The sequence below is a fragment of the Pagrus pagrus genome (assembly GCF_965226575.1).
Source record: "Pagrus pagrus genome assembly, chromosome: 13".
Classification (NCBI taxonomy): domain Eukaryota; kingdom Metazoa; phylum Chordata; class Actinopteri; order Spariformes; family Sparidae; genus Pagrus; species Pagrus pagrus.
In genome coordinates, this window is record NC_140197.1 from 28,382,052 (window position 1) to 28,407,039 (window position 24,988).

Genomic DNA, 24,988 nt, shown 5'->3' on the forward strand with positions numbered 1-24,988 from the left:
TTCTGCCCCGGTGTGTTCGTCGGACTGACTGATGCGCTGAGAGGCAGCAGCGACCCGGCAGAGCTGCGGCAGGTCGGCTCCGTCTCTCGCCTGTAACTAGGTAACAGCTCAGCCTGCTGCACCGAGTCAAGTAGGAGGTGTTAAAATCCTATGGTGTGTGTGTGTGTGTGTGTGTGTGTCCACAACATTTATGATCCTATAAAGAAAGAGTCAAACTCTTTTTTTTTTAAATCATTGTTTTTTTAGTTTTTTTTTTAAAAAAGCTCATCAACTTTTTATTGTATTTTCATTTTTAATAAAACATCTACAGAGGTTGGTGGCAGGTCCAGAATAATACCACTTTTCCACTTAAATCCCACCTAAACCCGCTAAAATCAGGCTTTTGTCTGCATTTACACCCGGGTCAGTCGATTCTGCAGTAGACCCGGGTTTTTTCACACCTCGGCTTGGCTTTGATCCAAAGGTAAGACCCAGGTGAACACCTTAAATTGGGTCACGGGAAGTGATGACTCGTTATCAACATCCAGAGGTGGCGCGTAACTAAGGAAGGGTCTAAGGACAGAAGATATAGTTCACTGCACAGTTTGTAAGTTTGTACGTTATATTACTGGACACAGTTTAGCGGCCGGCTAACTTGAAGGGTGATAAATAATTTAATCGTGAAGCTCTTCTAGACTTTCCAAATGTTATTGGACCGAATGGCTCAAATTATGACGCTCTAAAGAAGTTATCCAACAATTTACAGAAGCTTCTTTCACAATGGGTCGATTGTTGTTTTCTCTTCTGTTACAACTGTTTCCGGCGCATTCGTGACGTGAAACGCTTCAGAGAAAATTCATAATCTTGCCTGTGGGAAGTGCGAATGGGTTTATTAGCCGATTTTTAGCAGGTTCGGGATCGGGATCGGGCGGAAACCTCAACAGGATCGGGGGGAAACTCAACTGGTTGTTAACGGTACAAAGCTAAAAAAGCTTGAAGCTTGAAGCTTTTGCCTTTTCTCTTCCGGGGGTGTACACATTTTACTCGCAGGACTCGCCTCCCCATGCACACAACTTTACACATAAAACTACAGTTACACACACAAATTGTCCCAAGTATCTGATCAGCCTCACTCTGTCATAACGTATGAGAGCTGGAGCTGCCAATGCTAACAAAACATTTATCGCTGCTGCTTCATATTAAAAAGCATCCAACCTATGAAACACAGTGGCTTTTATTTTTAAGCGAGTCACAGGAATGCAGTGGTCAGAACCGTGTTCATCAGAATCAGTTTCATGTTTGCTTTTGACTGGATCTGATGTCAACATGAAGCCGCCCACAGACCAAAGCTAGTTTTTCACAGAGACCTAAAGCGACCCAGTTTTCCGCCCCGTTCTGTCTCAAACGCAGCGGGATGTTTTTTTCTACATCAACTCAACTCTTCATTCAAACCAACAAAGAGAATGGAAAATCTGTGGAGGGTCGACAAACGGAGCCATGAGAGTCATAACGACGCCACACAGATGAAAAGAGATCCTCACGCTTCCTCTCTGCATTTTCATCTTCAGAATAATTTACACACTTTGAGTTTTGGGATGAGGTGCCCGAGTTAAACAACCTCATCTGACTCTAACATAACCTCATGGTGCGTTCAGTGGAAATCCACTTTCCACGTGCAACACAAACTTTGAGCAAGCTATTTTTTTATGTGCAGTTGGACTCTTTGAAGCTAATCCTCCAAAATTAGGTTTTGGATTAGTGATGGAGGGAGTATCCAGATCAGCTATCGATATAACGACATAAATATACCTGCAATCAAAAAGTAAAATGTATTATCAGCTAAATCTGTTCTAAGTATCAAAGCAAAATAATTAAATCTGTATTAAAAAGTGGCACACAGAGCACAAAGCTCTTCTTCTGATGGAAACTTACTAAAGCTAAATTCTGAAGAGAAATTCTGGTACTGTAAGGTTTGTAGCTGTCCCATTTTTTTAGTACTTTCTATCTTTTTATTTATATCTGAATGTCAAAATCCCTCTGGATTGATCGCAGTGGATTGAGATCACCTGTTGCAGGGCGTTTAGACACCGGCTCCCTAATTAATGAGTGAGAGCAGCTGGGCGTGACGACGCGTTCATGTGAAGGCTTAAGAGAGGTGAGGAACGGGTCGTTCTGGTTCCTACATACTGCAGAACCTCTGCTCTGTTTAGGCCCTGTTCCGACTTCTTTTGCCGTCTTTTTGTTCATTCTGGTTGAGGGAAATTTTGAGCATTACGCAGCCAAAGTTGAGAGACTATTAAAATGAGGTCGCTGTGCACCAAGGTTACCTGCCTCAGGGCCGTGCTCAGTGTCAAGCCCCTGAATACATAGTTCATTGGGAAACTTTAAAAAAAAAAAGGGAAATATATTTCAGTTTAATTAATATTGAAGAGGCATTTGTGAGATTTGGGAACCCCAGTGGATATTTTCATGGTTTGGAAACTGACTTCTCCGACTTCTTGAACTCACCAAGTGATCTGAAAAAAATAACATCAGAAAACTAATAAAGAGAAAAGACATCAAATGAGAATCAAAGGAACACAGAGTGAGAAAATATGATGTAATCTCTTTGAGGTTTTGGATTTAAGAACACATCATGTTTTAGATCTCATGGCGTTAATGGCCAAAATGTAAAGTTGCTTGTTTCAGCTGTACCGTCTTTCAGCCTCTGCAGGTTAATTGTACCTGCACAGCCTCGACCGAAAGATCAGAGCTTTTATCTTTGAGATAATTCAAACAATTTTCTCTTTGATAAATCCATCGAGATTCAATAAGAAGAATGAAGTGAAACAGTTTTCTTTGCGAGCTGCCACAAGGTCTCCAAAATCAGACTGTTACCTAACGTCCTCGCGCAATGTTTTCTGTCTACAGTCGGCTGTCAGAGCGGATTTGTTTTATTTTATATTTGGTCCTTGAAAAGCAATAAAGATATATCACCAAACGTTCGTGAGATTGCCCACAATCTGGATGAAATTGTTTTTAACGTTGGTGATAAATAAGAGAAGACATTTTTCTTTCCTTTTTATTTTTTTCTGTCTCTCTGTGTGTGAGGGTATTTTACAGCCTCTCGATTGCCGTCGTCACTGCTGTGCCTGCTGTGGATCTGGCTGATTGTCACCAGGGGTCTCATAAAGCAGATGCAACATTTTCTTCTTCAGATGTATAGACTCTGCAACCGTGCTGCAACAGATCAATACATCGTTAGGTACCGAAGCTCACATTGTAACATGCTATTATCACTTCTCCCATAAACAGACTGTTTTTCTACTATAAAGCTTTTCTCTCCCTTCGGGGCTACAAAAGGAGCATCGCTGTCGTTAAAATGGCCATGACAACGGGGATGATGAGCCCATCTGTTTCTGCAACTGTGTGTGCCTGCGCTCGTGTGTGTGTGTGTGTGTGGTCTGCAAGATGACGAATTATTCCACATTTCACATGAAATTCGCATTTCATAAGAGCTTCCTCTGTAGTCAACGCAGTTTTAAAAAAGTGCATCCTGCAGACGTCTCACGAAAAGACAGAGAGGCTTGCCTTCTTTTTCTTCCTTCTTTGTATAATGCATCAGTTTAGAAATAGTATATTCCTTGTCTTTAAGTCTTCAGGGCTGTTAGTGAAGACCAGCAGGAAGCGGTGTCACCGCCTCACCATAAACTAATAGTTGCAACAGTGGCGAGGGGAAGAGCAGAACTAGAAAACCTCAAAACCACCATTACAACGAGGCTCAGGAAGAGAAAACGTGTTAACTCGTCCAGGAATGAAGCGAGAGGTCGAAGAGGAAAGGGTCAAGCAGAGCGGAGTAATGGGAATGGACACCGGTATGCCTGGATAAGATATGAACAAGTGAGAGGAAGACAGCCCAGTCGCCAGGATATAATGTTGCCATTTAGTCTTTCTGCACACCTATATCGTGTTCACATTAAGTGCTTATTAGCCACCTTTCACATCAGGAGGTGGGCGGCGGTGGTGGCAGCGTTATTACAGCCAACAAGGCTGTCACACCACTGGATATTTGTAAGGACACCTGCAGACATTTCCAGCTGTTTATCTGGCGAGAAAACGAGGTATTTCAAGCCCAACCAGGTGGTTTTTGTGTCTAAACAAGAGAGAAGTGGGAAACATAAAACTGCAACATAAAGAAACGTAAAGCTTGAACTTATTTGTGGTTCATTAGACGGGCCTCTGGTGGGTACAACCAGACTGTATCGAGTTCTTAGTCCAGGCCGTCTATGATTTCCACCCCAGCCCGTTTAACCGACAGCATTGGAGCACAGCTGAGTCGCCACGATGGCCTGTTTGCCAACGGACAGGACGTGCTGAGCTGCTGCCCGAAGACCATCACAGAGACCATTCCTTTGGGTTATCATTGACTTCCGGAGGGCAAAACCAGTGAAACCAGCCATCTGCTTTATTAAAATATGAGTGAGCCCAAGAAAAACACCCAAGGCAGCAGCACCAGGGCCGGTCTGGCCAAATATCACTGATGAGACTGCAATTAGACTGCGAACAGGAGCCTTTTCTCAAATGACATCGAGGGACGAATGATAACTATTAGTGGTTTATCTACTCTCTGAAGTGTGTCCTTTCATTTTCTGGAAGCATTTCTTGATCAGAAGTCAAACAACACAGATATGTTGGGTTTTAGACTGCTGCATCTACCACTGACTTCATTACAGCCGTCCCAACAATCCTTTCCTCCCGTTTTTTAAGGTTCCTTGGTGCCAACCTTGATGTCAATCTTTCTGCTTTTGTCTCCAATCTCTTTCAACTGGCACTGCCGAGAAAAAATCAATTAAGGCTTCCCATTTAATTATTCAGTCTGGAGTCTGCAGAAGATGTCATTATAGCTTTTGTATTACACTCGTATAATGTACCACCCATGTGTGGAGTGGGAGTGGTATAACACCTCAGGGAATGGACTCCTACAGCGTCAGAAAAGGTCATGAACAGTGCCCACGTTGATCCTGCCCGCCGTCATCATTACAAATAACATTGCTGTAAATGGCAAACCGGTTCCCTAAAGGAAAAGAAAATGAACGCTTAAATTAAAACCTCCTCTGAAAGCCTTTTCCCGGCTGCAAGTACGACTCTTTGTCTCCACCGTTGGTTCATTACCAGATGTAAGGTTTGTCTAATTAAACTGGCAACCTCAGAAAAGAGAGATTGGCGTGCTCGGGTGTACGTGAGAGATTGTTAAATTTAATGCAGTGGATGAGGATTCATCAAGTACCAGCAAACATTCCCACAACATATAAAGCATCATGTCTCAGAGTGGGAGAGGCTCTTTGAGTTTTACCATTTTTAGCCTTTTGTTTTATGCTCTGCATAAACTTAGATGAGTCAGACAGGATTGATGAGGTGTGGGCGAACGCACAGCCAAAACAAAACAAGGATCTTCTTAATGAGATCACTAGTTCCTCTCTGAGTGGTTTAATGGGCTTCAAGGCCTCAGCAATTCAATGGATAGTCCAGGCTTTTATGCAGTGTGACGTTGCTGTTTCACACAAAGTAACAGGCGATTTTACTCGAGCTCTGTATTAAAGGATACCAAAATGCCCAGTTATTGTTTGATAATATTTTTAAAATGCTTTTTTTTTATTCCAAACTTTAAATGTGTCTGAAAATACACAATCTACAACTGCTGCGGACTTGTTTATACACGGCACTGCAGTCCGCCCACGTTATTAAAGGCCCAGTTCAATGTGCAAACAAACGTTTAAGACCCCTGCGTTAAAGCGGGGCGTAGTCTCCCGTCCAATCAGAAGTCCATATTCCCTCTCAGACATGTTCTCCTCTACGAATAGTCTTATTGGTACTTTTACGTGCGTTTAACGATCTGAACAGTTCTTTAACTAAAAGGCCGTGAACTGAAGTCCATGTACTGTCTGATTTGTGCTGATGTTCAGTTAGCGTACAGCACAGTGCCGGTGACTCATTAAGAGCCGTGGATGGTCAACTCATTTAATGCTGAAGGTTGTTTACCCTTTTGTGCAAGAGCGGAAAAACAGATACAAGGAAAAATACATGGTGCTTTTTTTTTTTTTAATGAAACCTATTAATAGACGCTGAAGTATGTTCTCTTTGTCTGCTGTGTTTTTTTCCACCGGGACAGTTAATGGATTCCTCTCTCGATACAAAGAGTGACAACCAGAAGAAAGCATGAAATGCAGCCTGGTATAATGCAAAACCTTCACCTTCGTCAGGTGTCCTTTGCAATCATATTAAGAATAATAAACATGTGGTTGTGCTAGTACATCTAGATAAAAGCAACAAACCGCTTGTTAAAGGCACCAGAATACAGGAAATAACCATAGAAATATCTAACTCAAGGATAAAAGGGCCATGTGATCACTCCGGTTGGAGGTGTAGTTAATTGACAGGAAGTAAACGGACGTGCAGTTGGTAAAAACAGCCAGTAGTGCCCAATTATTAAGAAATATCCACCCACTGAACATCAGTTTGTTAACAGAGCTGCTTGTCAGACGGTCGAATAGCCTCGGAAACCCCGCACACCTTCCAGTGTCGGCATCGGGAGGCTGTGTCCGACAATTTCTGTAACTTTCTGAAACAGACAATCCAACATTCCCACCCACTTCACACTGCTCGGTCGGCCGTGTGGAGGTGAGAAAGGCGCGAGATGTTTAATTTTGTTTGTACTGATCCATATCCGATATCATCAGCACCCCGTCCTACCCGCAAATACAGTCCAGTTGGACTGTCAGTCACGACACGAGTCACCACTGCCTCCTTTAACGCCGCTAAATGAAAATAAAAATCAAAGCTGCATCTTGTGTGTTTTGTGTGTGTTCAGGTGTGGCGGGCTGCTCATGCAGAGTGCTTATCACTTGCTCCTCCAAATGAAAAAGTGAAGCAGTTTCCCATGCTCCCTTTATCCGCTCTGACGGGAACCAGCTGCTACTCCGATTAGATAAGTGCTCTCTTTTCAGGCTGTCACCTTCACAGCGCCGCTTCTTGGTTTCATTTAATTCCAGATAGACCCCCTTTTGGTCTTCGGCAGCTCACGTCGGTTTGTCAAAACAGAAGATTAAGTAGATGGCAGTAACTCTATATGTATTGATTGAATCTTGGCGTGTGTATGGGAGGAGATATGCATGCTCCACATCACGATTCACTACATTCTTAATATGTTTACAGTTTACTCAGTCCATGTGATCTTAAACTCCCATTAATCAATATTTCCATACGTGTTCATACATTAAAAAATAATCACAGTGTAAATAATTAAAACTGTTTCTCCTCGCAGTCAAAATATTCACATGTAAATTTGCTTTACACGTGAGAGACAGTATATTTTGCCGCGTGTTTTGCTCAGATATGGCAGCGTTTTCTTATTTTGCTGCCGACCGAGAAGCAGCAAGAAACTCTCAGCAGATTCGACCCTTTTTTTTGTTCAATCTGAAGACGTTTACAGCCAGGTCAGGGCATTCATTAACTCCAGTTGTGGACAAAAGGAGCTCTTTCTTTGATGTAGAGATTACGAGTTCGCCTCTTCATCTTCTTCTTGACCTCAGGTGTCAGCTCTTATTGATGAAAGTGTCAAAAAGACATTCTTACTGTTACACTCCTGCTGCTGTGCTTCTGGTTGTCATGACTCGATCCACAATGCAAAGGTTGAATAATTTGCCCTTCTCTGAAATGAAACGAGCACGACTGCTTTGATTTGGTGACCTAAATGGTCGTATTTTCACTGGTTTAACTTTCCTGTCAGGAGCGGTAAAATCTCTCATTGACCTGTTATGTTTTCATGAAATCGAACTGTGAAAAAAAATATCGTGGATAGAGCCACCGTGACATCGCCTGGAGGTTTCTGAAGAGCCAGAATCAAATAACCAATATCTTCCACACAGCATCCACATTGTCGGGCCCACAGAGCGTGCACACTGGAGACTTCTGCTGGCTCACTTCCACTTCAGTCTTCTACTAACTTGTATTTTGATAAAATTATTTAATTGTGGAGCTTGAATTCTAAAAAAACACTGAAAAGATGTAATCTCAGTTTTACAGAAACTTCTTTCACAATGTAAAGGTCTTTTTGGACTCCTGTGCATCATGCAACATGACTGTCAAATTGCCAACGTATATCATTTTTGTTATTTTTAATGTGTCTTGGGTGTCTCTATCTATCTATCTATCTATACATCTATACATCTTACCATCTATCTATCTATCCATATAAAAAATGAAAGAAGTTGTATTTTCACTCTGAGCCCTGCCTTCAGACTGAGCTGCAGCACTTTGATAGTGGATCAAGACACTGAGGAGTCCTCGTGTTCGCTCTTATCTTTGGAGAAAACCCACCATGACATTTCATGGCGAACAGAAGACGAATACATGAATTTAATGATGCCTGACGACGTTCAGGCCTTTCATGTGCGGGGTGACGGAGAGAAGAAGTGGGATGAGAACAGTGAACGAGTGCATGAACCTGCTGAACTTCAGAGGCTGCCCTCCAAGCTTTCGTTAAGTGACAGTTTGGGTCTTCAAGGACCCGGCGAAGTGCTGTTACTGAAGCACCACAGATAAATTTGAACTCAGTCACAGCCACACTCAAAGGCAAAATTAATAGACGAAAATGTTTCTCCTGGATTTGAATGGTGAAAATGACACGTAAAATGAAAAATGACGGCATTTCCTGTTGAGAATTTTTTGAAAAAAATATTTTGTGAATTTCATCAAGAAGATTTAAAAGAAAATGTAATGATTGGATACAAATTCTCACGGCAGTTTAAAATACTGATCGAGAGCAGAGTCCTTTCCTTTCCAGCAGACTACCATCGCATCTTTCTTCAGAAAAAAATATGTTTGGTAGTTAAATGGCATGAGGCCAATAATTGTTAGATTCTGTTTAAATGCCGAATTTACAAGAACGGCCAAATAATAACGAATCTGTCGTCAAACACGTTTTACAAACATAAGGATTCTCCTAAATCAACAACTCACAAAATTAAGGGATTTTATAAGGGAGTCTGGGGGATTTCTCCTCCTCTTCATCTCCTCGCTGTTGTTGACTGTGGCCGCTTTGACCTCTGGTGCAAACCTTCTCTAATTGTTGTTAATATCTGCTGGATAGAAGTTATCCTGACCATAAAGACTAATGCAAAAACATGGACTAGCCGCACAGCACAACCAACTGTGACTGAAATCCTGCATCCCTGGTTGACTAAGTGACGTCTTTCGCAAAACACCGACCAGAAACCGTAATTGAAACCTTGTAGAGTCGGTTCCATATTATATATCTGACTTAGTCTCCTTTTGCTTAACTGCAGCTGTCTATGACCAGAATTGTTGTTTCTTACCTTTTTTTTAAACATGTTTTCAAGTAGAGATTCAGACTTTATCTCAAGGAATGATAGCACCCTCTTCACTGGGCTGAGAAAATCCAAATTCCACATTTCGGCATTGAAGCGTCTCAGATGATCTTGACATAGTTTTACCACTGAAGCTACTGAAACGCTACGGAAATAACACTCAGTGAGTCATCAAACAGTCATAATTGATGAGCTCTTTCGGGGGCATTCAAAAGTCCCCCTGTGGAAATTAGTGTTTTACAGCCCCTAACAGAGCAGCTGAACAGTGATCGAGAGAGAGACCATCAAAACCTGAGCGCACATGTGGCAAGGTTATTTCCATCTTAGTGCTGTGAAACCTACAATCGAAGAATACGTCTCGTCTTCTGAACAACTTTCACTTCGGGGTTTAGGGCTCGGCATTCTTTGCCGAGCCGATGGATAAAAGGCAGGCCGTCGTCCTTTTAGAGCTGGATGTGTTCTTGACTGTGACAAAGGTACATTGATTGCTTTTGTTGACATTTCTTCATGCAGCCTTGAGCACTGAATGACCATTTTTCCCCATCTATAAACATTTCTAAGCGAAGGATGAACTGTTCTAGAAATCAAATTAGTTGAACACCTTGTGATTTGTAGATGTTTTTTACTTCACCAGTGTGTAGGGGTGGACAAAATCCAGTCATCTGAAACAAAAGGCTGGCAACAAAACGGGAGAAATCCACAGGCAAAAAAACTAAACTAAGTAGAAACACGAGGACGAAGGCCGCAAATGCAGGTAAAACACGACGGGAAGAAGCACAGGAACAAAACAGAAAAGGACAAAGACAGGAAGTCACAATAAGACGTGAGGTTAAATCATATAATGATGAAATAATGATGTGAAATCTGTCACTCTCACAACATGGGGAACTTTTCAAGTGCTCCTGCGAAAAACAAATACATTATACATATCTTCATGACTCTGTGCGATGAATCACAACACCAGAAGGGATTATTTAAGGAGAATTTTCCCCTCTCGAGTTCTGCTGATCACACAGCAGCGAACACAAGAACTCCCCGAGGAATGAGTCTTTGTTGTTCCTGGTATTCCCACCAGCAGGTAACCAGGCATCCATCGCCTCAACCAATCAGCACAGCTATCTGCAACCCGTTCACCGGTTATGACCTCTCTCTGCAGGCTGCTTAGTGTTGATGATCTCTGTTGATGGAAAAGTTAATTGCAGTTTAAAGTTCTCAGTCCTTCCTGTGCTTAAAATCCTGCTATCCTGACTCGTAATTCAGTCTGGGTCAACACTGCCATCCCTAGATCCTAAAGCAAACCTACGTACAGCTTTTCGTCTCATTTTAATCTTAAAAAATGGCGATGAAAATCCAGCAGCGAGGCCTTCAGAGTACACTATGAAAATGTTGTGCATAATTGGAGAGTCCCTGCGAAGGTCTGTAGAAGCACCGACAAAACACTTTTGTGATTATGTTTTGTGTGAGTAGCTGTTCTTTACAACACTGCAGAGAGAATCGGGTAAAAACACCTAATGTATGCATGAGAAGACATCAGAAACATAAACACCTGTCACCTCTGCTCGCTGCCTACATTCCTCTGCTGTAAATAGACCTTCATTTGTAACCTGAAGGTTTCTCATCTGACAGGTAGCATTTGCATTGTGGGTATCAGGTTACTATGACAACTGAATAAAACGCCAGGACCTTGAATGAGAGACTAAAGAGAAGTGCTACAAACCAAAGTTTCACTTGAAGAAATGTGTCAGGCGCTGGCATGTGGGACCGAGAAAGTGGAAGGCAGCCTAATGACGAGTCAAAACACTAAGTACTCTTGTTTGTGCGAGCAGAGAGACTCTAAATGCCACAAATTGGGATGGATAGCGCCTCAATAATAACCAATATCGAGGACAATTTTCCCTCTCCTCAGTCTCGCTTTGTGCACCTGCGATTTATGCAGCAGGTCCACAGTTAATGTTTATTTGTTGTGATTTTGCCGCTGACGTTTGGGACTGTCAACACAACAGCTGCTGAGGCCCATTTCTGAAGCAATTACGTTTGCTTTGACTGATGTAGGGAGAACAGCAGCATACTAATCAATATAAATATCTAAACCGTTCCCTTCAAATCCTTTCATTCAGTCATCATGTCGAGTCTTTGTGGTTGCTAAGTCTTTATTTCTGGTCATTTTTTCTCTCTTTTCAGTCAAGTTGTCTCTTTGCGGAAATGTATTTTAAGTAGTTTTAAGTGACTTTGTGTTCCGTTATGTCTCTGTGCAGTCAATTTGTGTCTTTTTTTGCAGTTGCTTATTATCTCCTTGGTTGATTTGTGTTTCTTGGCAGCTGATTTGTGTCTCTTTGGTGGATTTGTCTCTTTGCAGTTGATTCGTGTGTCTTTGCAGTTGCTTAGCGTCTCTTTGCAGTTGATTAGCGTCTCTTTGGAGTTGTTTAGTGTCTCTTTGGTTGATTTGTCTCTTTGCAGTTGCTTAGCGTCTCTTTGCAGTTGATTAGCGTCTCTTTGGAGTTGTTTAGTGTCTCTTTGGTTGATTTGTCTCTTTGCAGTTGCTTAGCGTCTCTTTGCAGTTGATTAGCGTCTCTTTGGAGTTGTTGAGTGTCTCTTTGGTTGATTTGTCTCTTTGCAGTTGATTAGCGTCTCTTTGCAGTTGTTTAGTGTCTCTTTGGAGTTGTTTAGTGTCTCTTTGGTTGATTTGTCTCTTTGCAGTTGATTAGCGTCTCTTTGCAGTTGTTTAGTGTCTCTTTGGTTGATTTGTCTCTTTGCAGTTGCTTAGTGTCTCTTTGCAGTTGATTAGCGTCTCTTTGCAGTTGCTTAGTGTCTATTTGCAGTTGCTTAGTGTCTCTTTGGTTGATTTGTCTCTTTGGTTGATTTGTGTCTCTTTGCAGTTTATTTATGTCTCTTTGCAGTTGTTTTCTGTCTCTTTGTAGTTGCTTTATGTCACTTTCCGGTAGTTTTGCATCTCTTTTCCGTCTCTGTCGTTGTTCTGTCTCTTTGTAGTTGTTTAGTTTGACCTTTGAACAAGAAGTGTAAACAGTCACTTCAAACAGAGGCTCTATCTGCCAACCTACTGAGGGGCCAGCGCCCACCTGACTCCTCGGACACCTGAGCCTGTTCCCACATGACCCGTTTAGTGATCCATTCTCGGTCATTCAAGCCTCTTATCACAAACCCCATACTCCCCATATTTTTGGAAACAATATACTCATTATGACCACAAGTCTACAATGATAGAGGCAATTACAGGAGGAACAAAGCATCGCAGACAGAACAGGCTCCAGCTGGTAGATTACCTTGGTTCATAACAAATGCATCTGATGATTGACAGATGGAGAAACGGGCCTAATTTAACAAGGCAGCCTGAGAACAATCCAGCTGAGAACGCATTGTCAGGTTTGTTTATTCTGGTTCGCCTCTTCATGTCTGCTCTGAAACAGTTTTTCTGTAATTGAGGAGTCTCATTTTGTCGCAGTCAGACAGGTGAGAGACACGATGCACAAGTGGAATTTTTGCAGTATCATCCTCTAGAATCTGAATAAATATATATTTAGAGACAAAACATTTATATAATTCAATACCAATGTGCGTACAGCATCTCTCCTTCATACTGCTAGATTTATGCTATATGGAGGGGATAATTATTCTTTTTAGGGAGTGATACATGTAAATAGCTAAAAGGGGCAATATGTAAGTATTTTAGTTGAAAATGTAAAAAAAATATATAAACCGAATGTGAATAAATAGCAGTTTTGACATTACAATGCTTATTTATTGTGTTGTAACTGAAGTTAGCATGCTAACCAGCTAGCCCAGATCCTGCAGATCCTGTGGTAGCTTGCAGTCTAAACGGCTAAATGTATGGCTAACTAAGCTAACTACCTAACGGCAGCTACAGTTAGCAGTTACTCTGGTGAAATGTTGCCTCCTGTTGGTTTGGAGTGTAAATTTAACTAGCGGTCGATTCTTACATATTGCACCATTTCAATCAAGTTTTTATTCACAGTGTAACAAAGAAACACTTGTACTGTACTAAGTGACCTTGTTCCTAAATGAAAGTCTCAGCATGACGCAGCCGATGACCTATTACACAATATATAAAAATAAATCCTGCCTAAAATACACACTGACCTTGACTCATGAAGTTTAAAATAAGATGTTTTGACTTCTTGCTTAATACTAAACTCCCACACACGTTTAAAGATATGCATCGTGTCAATTCTGTGTAAGGTTTTGATCCATTTGTCAAACTTTTCTCTCATACTGTATTTAGTTTGAATTACACCCTACATTTTTGGGGAACCCCTATTTTTTGGAATAGAGGATGGGTCAGCCCATTTTTTCATTGTGAGAGGGGGCATCTGTCAACATTTTCATTAATTTCTCAGAGAAAAGTGTATCGATCTTGATGAAAAAAATCTGCTGCATTTAGGTGGCTGGTGGAGTGAATACAAAAAGGATCTGCTTGGCCTTGGCAGAGGTATGCACTCTACTGAGTGCTACTCTAGTTTACTTGAGTAACATTTCGAAATCTGGAATTTTACTTGTGATGGCGTATTTTCAGACCATAGTATCTCCTACCTTTTACTTCAAGGTGCTAGTGATAACATTCAGTCCTTCAATCCTTCAAGTGCATTTACGTCACAACACTACTGTTGTTCTTCTTCCTCAAGTGGTTCCCAGTTTGTTGCACTAGCTAACGTCAGGGCATCACAGTATGTTGGGGGCTCACTGTAAAGCTTTTCTTTTCCACAAACTGGCAATGGACAAGACTGCTGATGCCGACAAAACATAGATAACACATTATACAAACGGTGTCCTAAACTATACTATGCTCTAAATATTGTTAGAGGCTGGAACAGTCAGAATTCTTGCACAGAGAAAAACAAATCAAAATGTTTATAATAATTAACTTTCATATTGTTTTCAAGGAAAAGAGATTTTTTTCCTGCACCTTTCTTACAAGCTCTGTAGATGATATGACCTAGAAGTACTACTTCCACAGCTTGTGTTAATCATGACTTGCACCCTAGTATAACAGTCCTTGAAGTGTTAAGAAGCCCACTAGGTGGGGCCTCATATTTAGAAATGAAAGAAGCCCTCTTCTGTTCAAGTTTTGTTTCCTTTCTTCTGAAGTAGACATGTTTGGCACTTTAAAAAAAAAAAAACTAATGACACAGTGATTTGGTCCCTAAAATACACTACAAGGTTCATTTTACCAGTACAAGTGGTACTATGTCATCACTGTAGTTACCAAAGTACCAGTACACAAAAGATTGTGGTTAAAAATATGCAGGAAATGGTACCGTTACTTGTCCTTCTGCCTAATTTAAGTAAAAGTACTAGCAGTGTTGCTTAGTCAACAGTATCAATGACATCTCTGTTTCTTAAGGGCTCTATGTCAACATTTTTACCACGCACGTCATCAGACATGTTGTAAGAGACTGTTGAGTGAACTCGGAGTCTCTTCAGCGTCTCAGAATGGCAGCGCCGGCCCTTTTTTTCCACTCAGTTTGACACTCAGCTTGTTTCCTGTACAGATGTCAAATGCTCTGCACCATCAACAACATGGCCATACGCCGACGAGACAGCTTTCTCTGGGGAAAAGGTACGTGATTATTCTTCTTTTTTTTTTTATCATTAATGTATATTAATAGAGAAAGCTGCTGCTCAGAAACAAATGCCAAGGTTGTTGTGAGATGATTTATGTGGTTTTCTGTCAAATAATTTGTATGGATTAGTGTATCGGATTCACTTAAAATGCCAGTAATTTAGATTTTGTTACAAACTTTTCAGATATGTTGGCTAAAATATCATCTTGTATGTTTTGCTTTTATACTTTTTAGATGTTTTTCCAGAATCTACACGTTTTTTTTTTTTACAGTTATGTTTTAACTTTTGTATCGTTTGAAACCTGGTAATGTTTTTGATCTGGACAGTTAACCTGCTGTAAATCATGCTCATGGACAAACTATCCACGAATTTATGTAAAAAAAAATTTTTTTTTTAAAAAGTCCATTAATGGCCACAATGCACTCAGAATCAACCTTGTTCACTGAAAAGAGGAAGAGAAACTTCTATTTTCAGCCTTCAGTTCTTTCTCTCATTCATTGACCACTTCTGTGGCTAGCAAAGGATAAATTTGTGGTGCATGCTGGTCTGTGAGAACGAGCGTAGGCGTTTGTCAAGACAAGTCCGCTGACTGCTTCATCAATCTGTCACCATGCTGAACTGCACTGTCCCCCTCTCCACAGCTCCACTGAGCCTCCACCCTGGAGACAGTAGGCAGGGTGAAATCATCAAGACTCACAAGTTTGAGCTGCTGGATGACATTCAGGTATTGTGGTGAATATATCCTTCCAAGGTCTTACATTAAAAATCCATCATTATTCTTTTTCCCATACGCCCACTCCTGGCAGCCTCGGCAGAGCTTTTTTCACAGCACACAAAGGCGTTTCATTCACCAACCTTTTAATTGAGATATGAAGGATTCGAGGGGTTGTTTATATAAGAGTGAGTGTCAAATTGGCCCTGAGTCATGTAACCATTGAGTCCACGGGGCGTCTGTGATGCAAGAACAAACCTTGAGTCCCAGGCTAATATCACTGTGGTCTTTTCTTCGACTCCCTCTTTCAGAAGCTGAGGTTGGAGATCAATCACGTCACGCCAGATATCCACGGCTCTGAAACGAAGGAGCAGAAGTGAGTATGAGCAATTTTTTTTACAGCTTTTTATGAGTCAACATGGCCTGTTTTGTGAGTCAGCAATGACCTCTTCCTCTTCCTGATGTGACACTGTGATGCAGTTTAGATTTCCACACCACCAGAATGTTCAGTTTGACAAAGTCATCTAAGCAGCTTTATTGTGATTTAGTCAGAAGTCAAAATACCAACACATGGCAGCTCTGCTGTTGAAAGCATCTGTAAACCTGCTACTCAAACCTCTCAACCTGATGATTTCCAACCTTTTTTTTTATATTTCATGGATATCTTCTCATGTCATTTTAACCCACACAGCTCGATCAGATGAGTTCAAGTAGCCTACGCGTCCAGGCAGCCATTTATTTACCATTTATCAGTTACTTTTAGCTCATTTCAACCTGATTTCAGCCATTGCTGTCCATCACTACTAGCTAACTAGCTAACTGTTTATCCATCACATTTAGCTAATGGTTAATCCATCGTTTAAGCTAACTGTTTCAACTTTACTTTTAACAAAGTATTTCAACTGTCCATCACTTTTAGCTAACTAGCTAAGGTTAACTATTTCAACTGTACTTTTAGCTAACTACCAGCTAGGTAACTGCCACCACATTTCATTAACTAGGCCTATTTCAACTGTTTGTTCATCACTGCTATTTCAACCCTTTGTGCATTTCAGCTGTTTATCCATCAGTTTAAGCTAACTTTTTAACTGTCCATCACTTTTAGCTAACAAGCTCACTGTTTAGCCATCGCTTTAAGCTAAGTAGTTCAGCTGTTTAATCACTATTTCGCTATCTGTACTTTAGGCAAACTATTTCAGCAGCAGGCCTACTTTTCGTTAAATATTTCAACTGCCCATCTCTCTTGGCTAATTAGCTATTAACTGCTAACTAGGCTATTAACTGTCATCACTTTTAACTAATTACTTTTATTGAATACTTTAAGCTCATTTTCAATGTCCCGGTGCAGTAGTTGTTTGAATATTATACAGTTTTCTTTATTCTTTATTTCCTTTATTGTTTTTTTATGAGTCGTGCACATTCTGCACATGCACATGGTTGCTAATTAGTGACAGTACATCTAGATTTGTGCAGGACAGTGTGGTCATGCTGGCATGCACTTGGCTACAGCTTGGGCACGACAAGACACTGAGCACTGTGACATCTCTGTGACAGAAATGTGTCTCTTGACATTTTGAGAATGTGTGTCTACATATTTGGACTTCCCGTATTGTTGCTTCCTCTAGGAGGTGATAATAACATGTAAGTAGTACAGTGTATTTTTGCCCGTACTGTATTACTGGCAGGATTAACCGCAGATTGTCAGTATCACAGCTCCCCCACCCCAAAACCCCCAACACCCAACACTTGATAAAATACACCCACGAGAATCATGGTGAAGATGTTCTGAGTTTATTTCAAAAGTCCTATATCGGTTTTTTGTCTTTGCAGTAAAAATGTTGTCAGGAAGAGGAGATTCTTACGTGGCAAGAAGAAATTCAACATGGACCCCAAAAAGGTGAGTTTACATGTCCACAGAGAGGATGTTATTATCATAGATCCTGTTGATTTGTTACTCAGAGGTTATTCGACACAATAACCTTTGAATCTTTAAGTGCATTTAGCTGATGATACTTGCAGACTTTAACTTAAAATTTCAGCTACTGTATGTTTACTGGGACTCAAATAAACCCTTAACTTTCACTCACTTCAGCCCCTCTGGATGTGAAGGTTGACAGACAGCAAAGACAATTCAGAGCGGATGTGGATTTGAGTGGTCCTATGGTGTGTGTGTGTGTGTGTGTGTGTGTGTGTGTGTGTGTGTGTGTGTGTGTGTGTGTGTGTGTGTGTGTGTGTGTGTGTGTGTGTGTGTGTGTGTGTGTGTGTGTGTGCGCGTGTGTGTGTGTGTGCGTGTGTGTGGTGCAGAAGTGCAAACTATGCACAGACGCATAGCGAGAAGAACCACATCCTGTTCCCTGAAGTGGGGCAGAAGCGCCACTTCACCACAGCGACCTCCGTCTTCTTCGTTCCTTCCTGTATGCGTCCTCGGTTAAAAAAGCTTTCGGGCTCCTTGGCCGGCAACCGCTCGACGCTCAGGCCCGAGGGACACCTACGAGTGGGAGGATGAGAAGTTTTTAAGACTTCACGGGGTGAAGGGGTGCAATTGATTTGGAGAAGTACTCGGCACTCAGAAGAAAGAAGGGCTGTATTTCTGAGAACTGAGCAGCCTTTGAGATTTGCAGATAACAGCGTGCAATGTTCATTCAACCTTTCTCATCCTCTGCACGCCTGATTAATGACAACAGTGACTCAAAAGGAGAAGAAGAAAACTTTCATGATGCGTGATATGACTTGCCTATCAGCCTACAAAGAGCAGAGTTTAAACACAAGTGTCTGCCAACAACGAACACATATTTAAACCTCTTGATTAAACGACTGAATATTTAAACTTTGAACACTCGTCTCTGTTTGAAATTACACTACACCCACTCCTCCCCCTCTGTCTTTATTCTACACCACATTAAATACCAGTTTCTGTGTGTTAACAGTCATAAAAGGTGAAAGTCACCCGTACGAATAGTACTCGAGTAGAAGTCTTTGAAGTATCTGAAGTTTACTGTTTCTGTCATTTTAGACAAAGTTTGTTATTAAACTGTAAAACCTTCTGTGTTGGTCAGCAACTTCAAGGCCTCATTGCAAAACAATGAGTGTATATCGGCCGTTTTATATCAAAATCAGAAGTTTTTACTCTTTAATATCGGCATCAGCCCCGTACGGAAGAGTATTAGAGCCAGGGGTGAGAAAAACATGTCAGGAGGAAGTTTTTTTATGTTCATAATGCACTTAAAGAAAAAAGTCGACATTTCAAGGTTAAAGTCGACCTTTGAGACGACATCAAACACAGCTATGACTGCCTGAACAAAATGCCGTAGTATTAGGACTTTGAAGTGCTGAAAACTTGGTCTGTTCAGAAGGAAAAACCACACAAGCTTGGAAGAGGCGGCCGCATCCGTGCAAGCTGAAATTGAAAGGATGTAGTAATGGCAGAGAGCCGGATGCTCGGGCAGCTCGCGGACCTGTCAGTCACTCCCCTGACTGGATTTGAGGGACTGGAAGACTTAATCTCGACATTTGGACTTTATTCTCGACATTTGGACTTTATTCTTGAAGTGCATAGTGAAAAAAAAAAACTTCCTCATTTTTCTCCCTCATCCCTGGCCCTAATACTCTTCCTCTGTTTTGGTTCGGATAGAGCCTGGATACCGGACTCAAACCCATTGGGACAGGAATTTAGAAATGATGTGCCTGTGGGGTAAAAATGGCAACGACCAAGACTCCTAATCGCTGATGAAACGCAGAAACCACAAGATACCAACGTGTTATACTGTTGGCTCAAAGCCTTGTTAGAAGAGATATAAACAAAACATTCATTTTACAACATAATATAATAATAATAATAATGTTTTGAAGGCGAAGAGATGAGTAGGGTTGGGACCCTTCGGGTCAGGCTCCGTCACTACTCTCTCAGATTTGGTTGGTTCGGACAGAAAAATGAAAGTACAAGTACCTCAGAACTTAAACACAGTAGTTACTATCACTGCTTTTCACACCAATCCTTCCTCTTGTCTTCAGGGCGTCCATTACCTGGTTGAGAACGACCTCCTGGAGTGGCGGGCGGAGTCGGTGGCCGAGTTTCTTTACAAAGAAGAGGGATTGAACAAGACGGCCATCGGCAACTTCCTGGGAGAATGGTACAGCACACACACAAGTGATCAAACTTCAAGGCTGAAACATAAACATCTTCAATGTGTTGATTTCTTTATGATTATTCTCACCCAGGGAGGAGATGCACCTGCTGATACTGAAAGCCTTCGTGGGCCTGCATGAGTTCTCAGATCTGAATCTGGTGCAGGCGCTGAGGTTCGTGTCACGAAACAAACTTTAGCATGCAAGCGAGTGTGAAAGTCAGCATGAGATGTTGCAGCAGCTTTTACCTTTTTAGATATTGAAATCCTCCTCCTTCTTACCGAATGCTTGCTTGACACTGTGTGTGTGTTTTTCTTACACCTCCGCCGTCTTGCAGGCAGTTTCTGTGGAGCTTTCGTCTCCCGGGAGAAGCTCAGAAGATTGACAGGATGATGGAGGCGTTCGCAACTCGCTACTGCGACTGTAACCCAGGGGTCTTCCAATCCACCGGTACGAACACACAAAGAGGCTTTGTCTCGCCCGAGTCGCTTTCTCTCTGGCAGTCCAATTAAAAAAGTTTCAACAGTGTTTCATTAATTTTAAAGATTAGAGAAAAAAAAACCCACAAGACGAGTTATCTCGCTAATAAGAATCAAGTTGAAGCCTCAGTAACTTCTTATCTTAAGTCTGTCACTGATCAGAGTCAGGCTGCATTCAAAGACGCTTCAGTTTATACAGCCTGAGGAAGACTAAATGTGCTTTTCTGTTTGTGTGACAGACACGTGCTACATCCTGTCTTTTGCCATCATCATGCTCAACACGAGTCTCCACAACCCCAACGTGAAAGACAAACCCAGCCTGCAGCGATTTGTGTCCATGAACAGAGGAATCAACAACGGAGAGGACCTGTCCACCGAGCTGCTAACGGTCTGCAACACCAATAATCCTCTGCTGTAACAATGATCGCGCCAAACAATGAAACCCTTTGCTGTTATCACTTGTTACAAAACTCGTTTAACTCAAATGGACTTTGGCATTTTGTTTATCTTCTGTTGTTCTGGGGATTTTTTGTATTCTGTCGTTATCTTCAATCATCAGGAGCTTCAGTTTTCGCTCTGACTGTAAATGTTCGTCACATCCTTGTTGTTTTCCATCTCTGACTCCTCACCAGGGCTATTTAAGTAAAATGTTCCCTTTAGGGGTTTTTCCATTGTGGTAATTTAGTTATTTTTGAATATCATGATCCCTCTTCAGCTACTGTGTTTACGTTTGATGTTGAAACTGGGATTTCTCTTCTGTCTTCCAGAAACTGTACGCGAGCATCCGCAGCGAGCCGTTCAAAATCCCAGAGGACGACGGGAACGACCTCACGCTGACGTTTTTTAATCCGGACCGAGAGGGCTGGCTTCTGAAAATGGGTGAGAAGATGGAAACAAACCTGCAGGCTTTCAGATGAGAGTGTATCTGTGCATGTTTTTCCTTAAAGGTTTGTGTTGTTTGTTGAAGGCGGGCGAGTTAAAACCTGGAAGAGGAGATGGTTCATCTTGACTGACAGCTGTTTGTACTACTTTGAATACACCACAGTGAGTTTCTGTCTTGTCTGCTGCTAAAGAACCTTTACATCTGCTAAATGTGGAAATGTCAAACGTCCCTCTGGCGGCTGAAAAGCTTAAATGGGTTCTCTGATATTCGTCTCCTGCAGGATAAAGACCCCATCGGGATTATTCCTCTGGAGGACCTGTGTGTCAGGGAGCTACGGGACTCGAGCAAACCGGTACATTATCATTTACTTTTGGTATCAGTGACGTAGAGTCGAGTGTCCTCACACACATTATCTGCTGCCGCATGAATCACACGGCAGCTGCTGAATGAATTTCCAACACAAGTGCTCTAAACAGTGAGTCACGAGGACTCGACAAAATAAACAGAGCGGCGTATGTACACAGTAAACGGTGCAACATGTGTGTCTGTGTGTGTGTGTTTGAACAGTATTGTCTGGAGTTATATAACCCCAAAGGACAAAAGATCAAGGCCTGCAAGACGGAGAACAAAGGCAGAGTGGTGCAGGGTAAACATCAGTCCTATAAGCTGAGCGCGGCCAGCGAGGAGGAGCGGGACAACTGGATCGGCTCAATCAGGTGAGAGCTGCTGCTGCTGATGATGCTGCTGCTGCCGAGGACACGTGGGAGGCCAGGTGCCTTCAGTGACTCGTGTTTGTCAAAGCTCAGGCTGTTTGAACAAGCAACGAAGATGATTTAGCTAATTCTGGTGTTTTTATCACCGTTTTATCCATTCGCACTGCCGCTCTCAAAGGATAAGTTCACCCAAAAATGCACAAAAACTGAACTTAACAACTGAAGAAGATGGGGACGTGTCTTAAAATGTCTTGAAAAGACACCCGATAAATAGATTAATAAATAAAAAGGTCCCACACAGCTTGTCCCAGAGATCCCAGATTAATTTTACATCCATTTTAGGTCAAAATCTTGCTGCTAAGCTAAAAGCGACAAGCTAACATGCTGTGATACCATGTTCAGCAGCTTAGACAAGTGTGTTAGCATGCTAACATTTGGCTAAATAGCACTAAACATTGAGTAAAGCTGAGGCTGATGGGAATGTCGTTAGCTTTGCAGGTATTCAGTCATAACCCAAAGTGTTGACCTGATGATGGCGCCAGAGGAAAAGTCATTTGAAGACGTCGTTTCAAAAACTGTGACAGTGTTTTTCCCCTTTTTCTGACACTATCATCATGTTGATTAATCTCATTCAAGTAAGCGTTGATTATATTAATTATAATCAGTCATATCGAGCAGACGACAGCGGAGTGAACTGAGTAAACAAAAGGCAAAACTGAAAAAACTACTACTTTTACTCTTGTTGATCTCAGTTTCAATCTGAATCTTGTCTTTCAGGACGAGTGTCACCAAGAACCCCTTCTGTGATCTGGTGTCTCTACGAAAGAGGAAGGTCATCGGCAACACATCCTCATAGGACCGACACACAGGACATCCATTAAAACGTGTCCAGGGTCCAAACTGTGATGAACCACCCTGTGATTTGAGACAGAAGCTGTTCAGGAAAGACGAAACTTAATCGCACAGTATTTCACAGAAATGTACAAATTGTGGAAGTCACACAAACATAAGCTATTTTTGTTTTACAGTGTTTTCTAGTGGCTGCAGTTTGCAGAAGTGATACTAACAAGAACGCCGATTGACAAACATCTGCAGCAGGGCCCAGGGGGGAGTCTGGTGCCCCTTAGAGGCGATACGGGAGGTAGATGACTTGTTAGGATCATGGATGGATTACTGAATGGGACCGATGGGTGCAGGTCCCCTTTTACCAAACCTCTGCATGAGCTGTTAACATTTCTTCTGAGAAAGTCAATCATAAGGAGGCAGAATAGACTACGGAGAGGCAGAACGACCACAAAGAGACAAAAAACAAACCCCAAAAAAGAAACAGAACAACTAAAATGAGACACAAAATGACCACAAGGAGACACAAATGAGTGTAGAGAGACACAAAACGACCAAATGACACCAAACGACTACACAGAGACACAAAACAACTTAAAGCAGATGCTAAATAAGCACACTGTGAATCTAGTTGTGTATTTGGGAAGTAATTGATTACACCGAATAACCATTGTGATTATTAATAATGTGCAGATCATCATTGCCAGGAAGTTCAAATCAAAAACTGATCGGCTCAGTGGGAGAAGAATATTTAGCACTTTGTTCAACCTTATTTAGTTTTTTTCACTGGAGATTTGTTTAAAGAAAATATAAGAAATATAAAAATAAACCTTCAAAAAGAAACATAGATAAAAACTGGAGCTGTCCAGTTCATCAAATGTGCATTATGATTAACTGTGCATTATGATTAACTGTTGTAAATACAATGAAGAAGCAGTGTGAAAAGCTAAAAGATCCTTATAATTGTAATATAATAATAATACTTGTTGTACAGTATATTTTGTTGTATAATTTAATGACTTTATATTGATGGAAGACTCAAACTACTTGTAAAATAAACTTCTGAACGTGTTCGTGTGCCTGTTTCTCCAGCAGATGGCGCTACATCACCACTCAGAGTCGCTCTCATCACAGCTCATGTTCGAATATTAACTTTAATTGTGACACAGAGTTTCTTTATCGCTGCGATGATGACGCGACACGTGACGTTACACTACTGAGAAATCTTATCTTGTTATTTTCATCATTTTTCTAATCAGATTCAGAGTTGGTCTGATGCGTGGAGGCTTTTTCCTGTCGTGTCAGTGTGTGTGTGTGTGTCTGTGTGATAGAGATGTGGTTTCCTGGGAGCAGAAACACAAAACAACACACACAAATGTAGCTTTTCTGCAGCAGACATTTCCTCACAATGTTTTCTTCAAACACGGGAGGTTGTTTTTGTATCGAGTCACCTGTAAAGATTCACCTCTCAGGCTGCTTTTGTTCGGTTTCGCACAGAAACAAACACAATAGTTGCAAAAATAACATGATTGTACTTAATAATATATTCGTTTTGTTTGTCTAAATGTCATTTAAAGAATTAAACAAGAATGTAAAGAGTTACATTTCTAATGTTTTTTAACCTCAGAGATGAAAACTCACAAATAAAATTGTAAAACAGTAATAGAAGTACAAGTCTTAGGGGGGGTTCATCATAAATACTTTTATAATTTAGGGTTTGTACCAAAACATCAACCGATAATCTTCTTACGTACATCAGGAACTATTCGCACTGAGATATTAGATTTGCTAGAAAAGCTGGGGGGTTTTTTTCACGGTGACACATCCAGTGTTTGTTTACACTGACTTTAATTTACTGTAACTGGATCATCTCCTCCTTTGTTACCTGCTGCCATCAGACTGTTGCTACAACAACAGTAGAAAAACCACAGACAACAACACCACTCAGACCACCCGGCTTAAAGGAGCACTACGTAGTTTTGAAATATTTACAACATTAATGAGGTAATAATACAAACTCAGAAATATTTGTTTTTCCATCAGTGAACAAACAAGCTGTTCTCAGAGGAAAATAAGGCCCCAGAACACTGTTTGAAAGCTAGAAAGGTGGCAGGGTCCGCCACATATAAACCAGTGCACCTTTAAACTTGTCCCTTGAGTTTAGTTTGTGAACTTCTCACCTGGCTCACACGACATTTTACTTCTCACTTGGTCTGATTGGATACCTCTCTATATATTATACTATACTTATATATTTATTATATATTATACTGCACTTACTACATCATACT

The 24,988-nt window shown here is 41.3% G+C and overlaps 1 protein-coding gene across 1 annotated transcript; it reads left to right on the forward strand.

The window, feature by feature from the left end:
- The first annotated feature begins 32 nt into the window (after positions 1 to 32).
- LOC311267704 (cytohesin-2-like) lies at positions 33 to 23,770 on the forward strand. The gene is made up of 14 exons (XM_084370926.1): positions 33 to 100; positions 14,870 to 14,937; positions 15,584 to 15,666; positions 15,966 to 16,030; positions 17,485 to 17,551; positions 19,666 to 19,784; positions 19,873 to 19,953; positions 20,117 to 20,229; positions 20,498 to 20,646; positions 21,026 to 21,137; positions 21,226 to 21,302; positions 21,422 to 21,493; positions 21,709 to 21,857; positions 22,632 to 23,770. Exons 2-14 carry the CDS (start codon positions 14,877 to 14,879, stop codon positions 22,708 to 22,710), a joined length of 1,227 nt encoding a protein of 408 aa, XP_084227052.1. The 5' UTR covers positions 33 to 100; positions 14,870 to 14,876; the 3' UTR covers positions 22,711 to 23,770.
- The last annotated feature ends 1,218 nt before the right edge of the window (positions 23,771 to 24,988 follow it).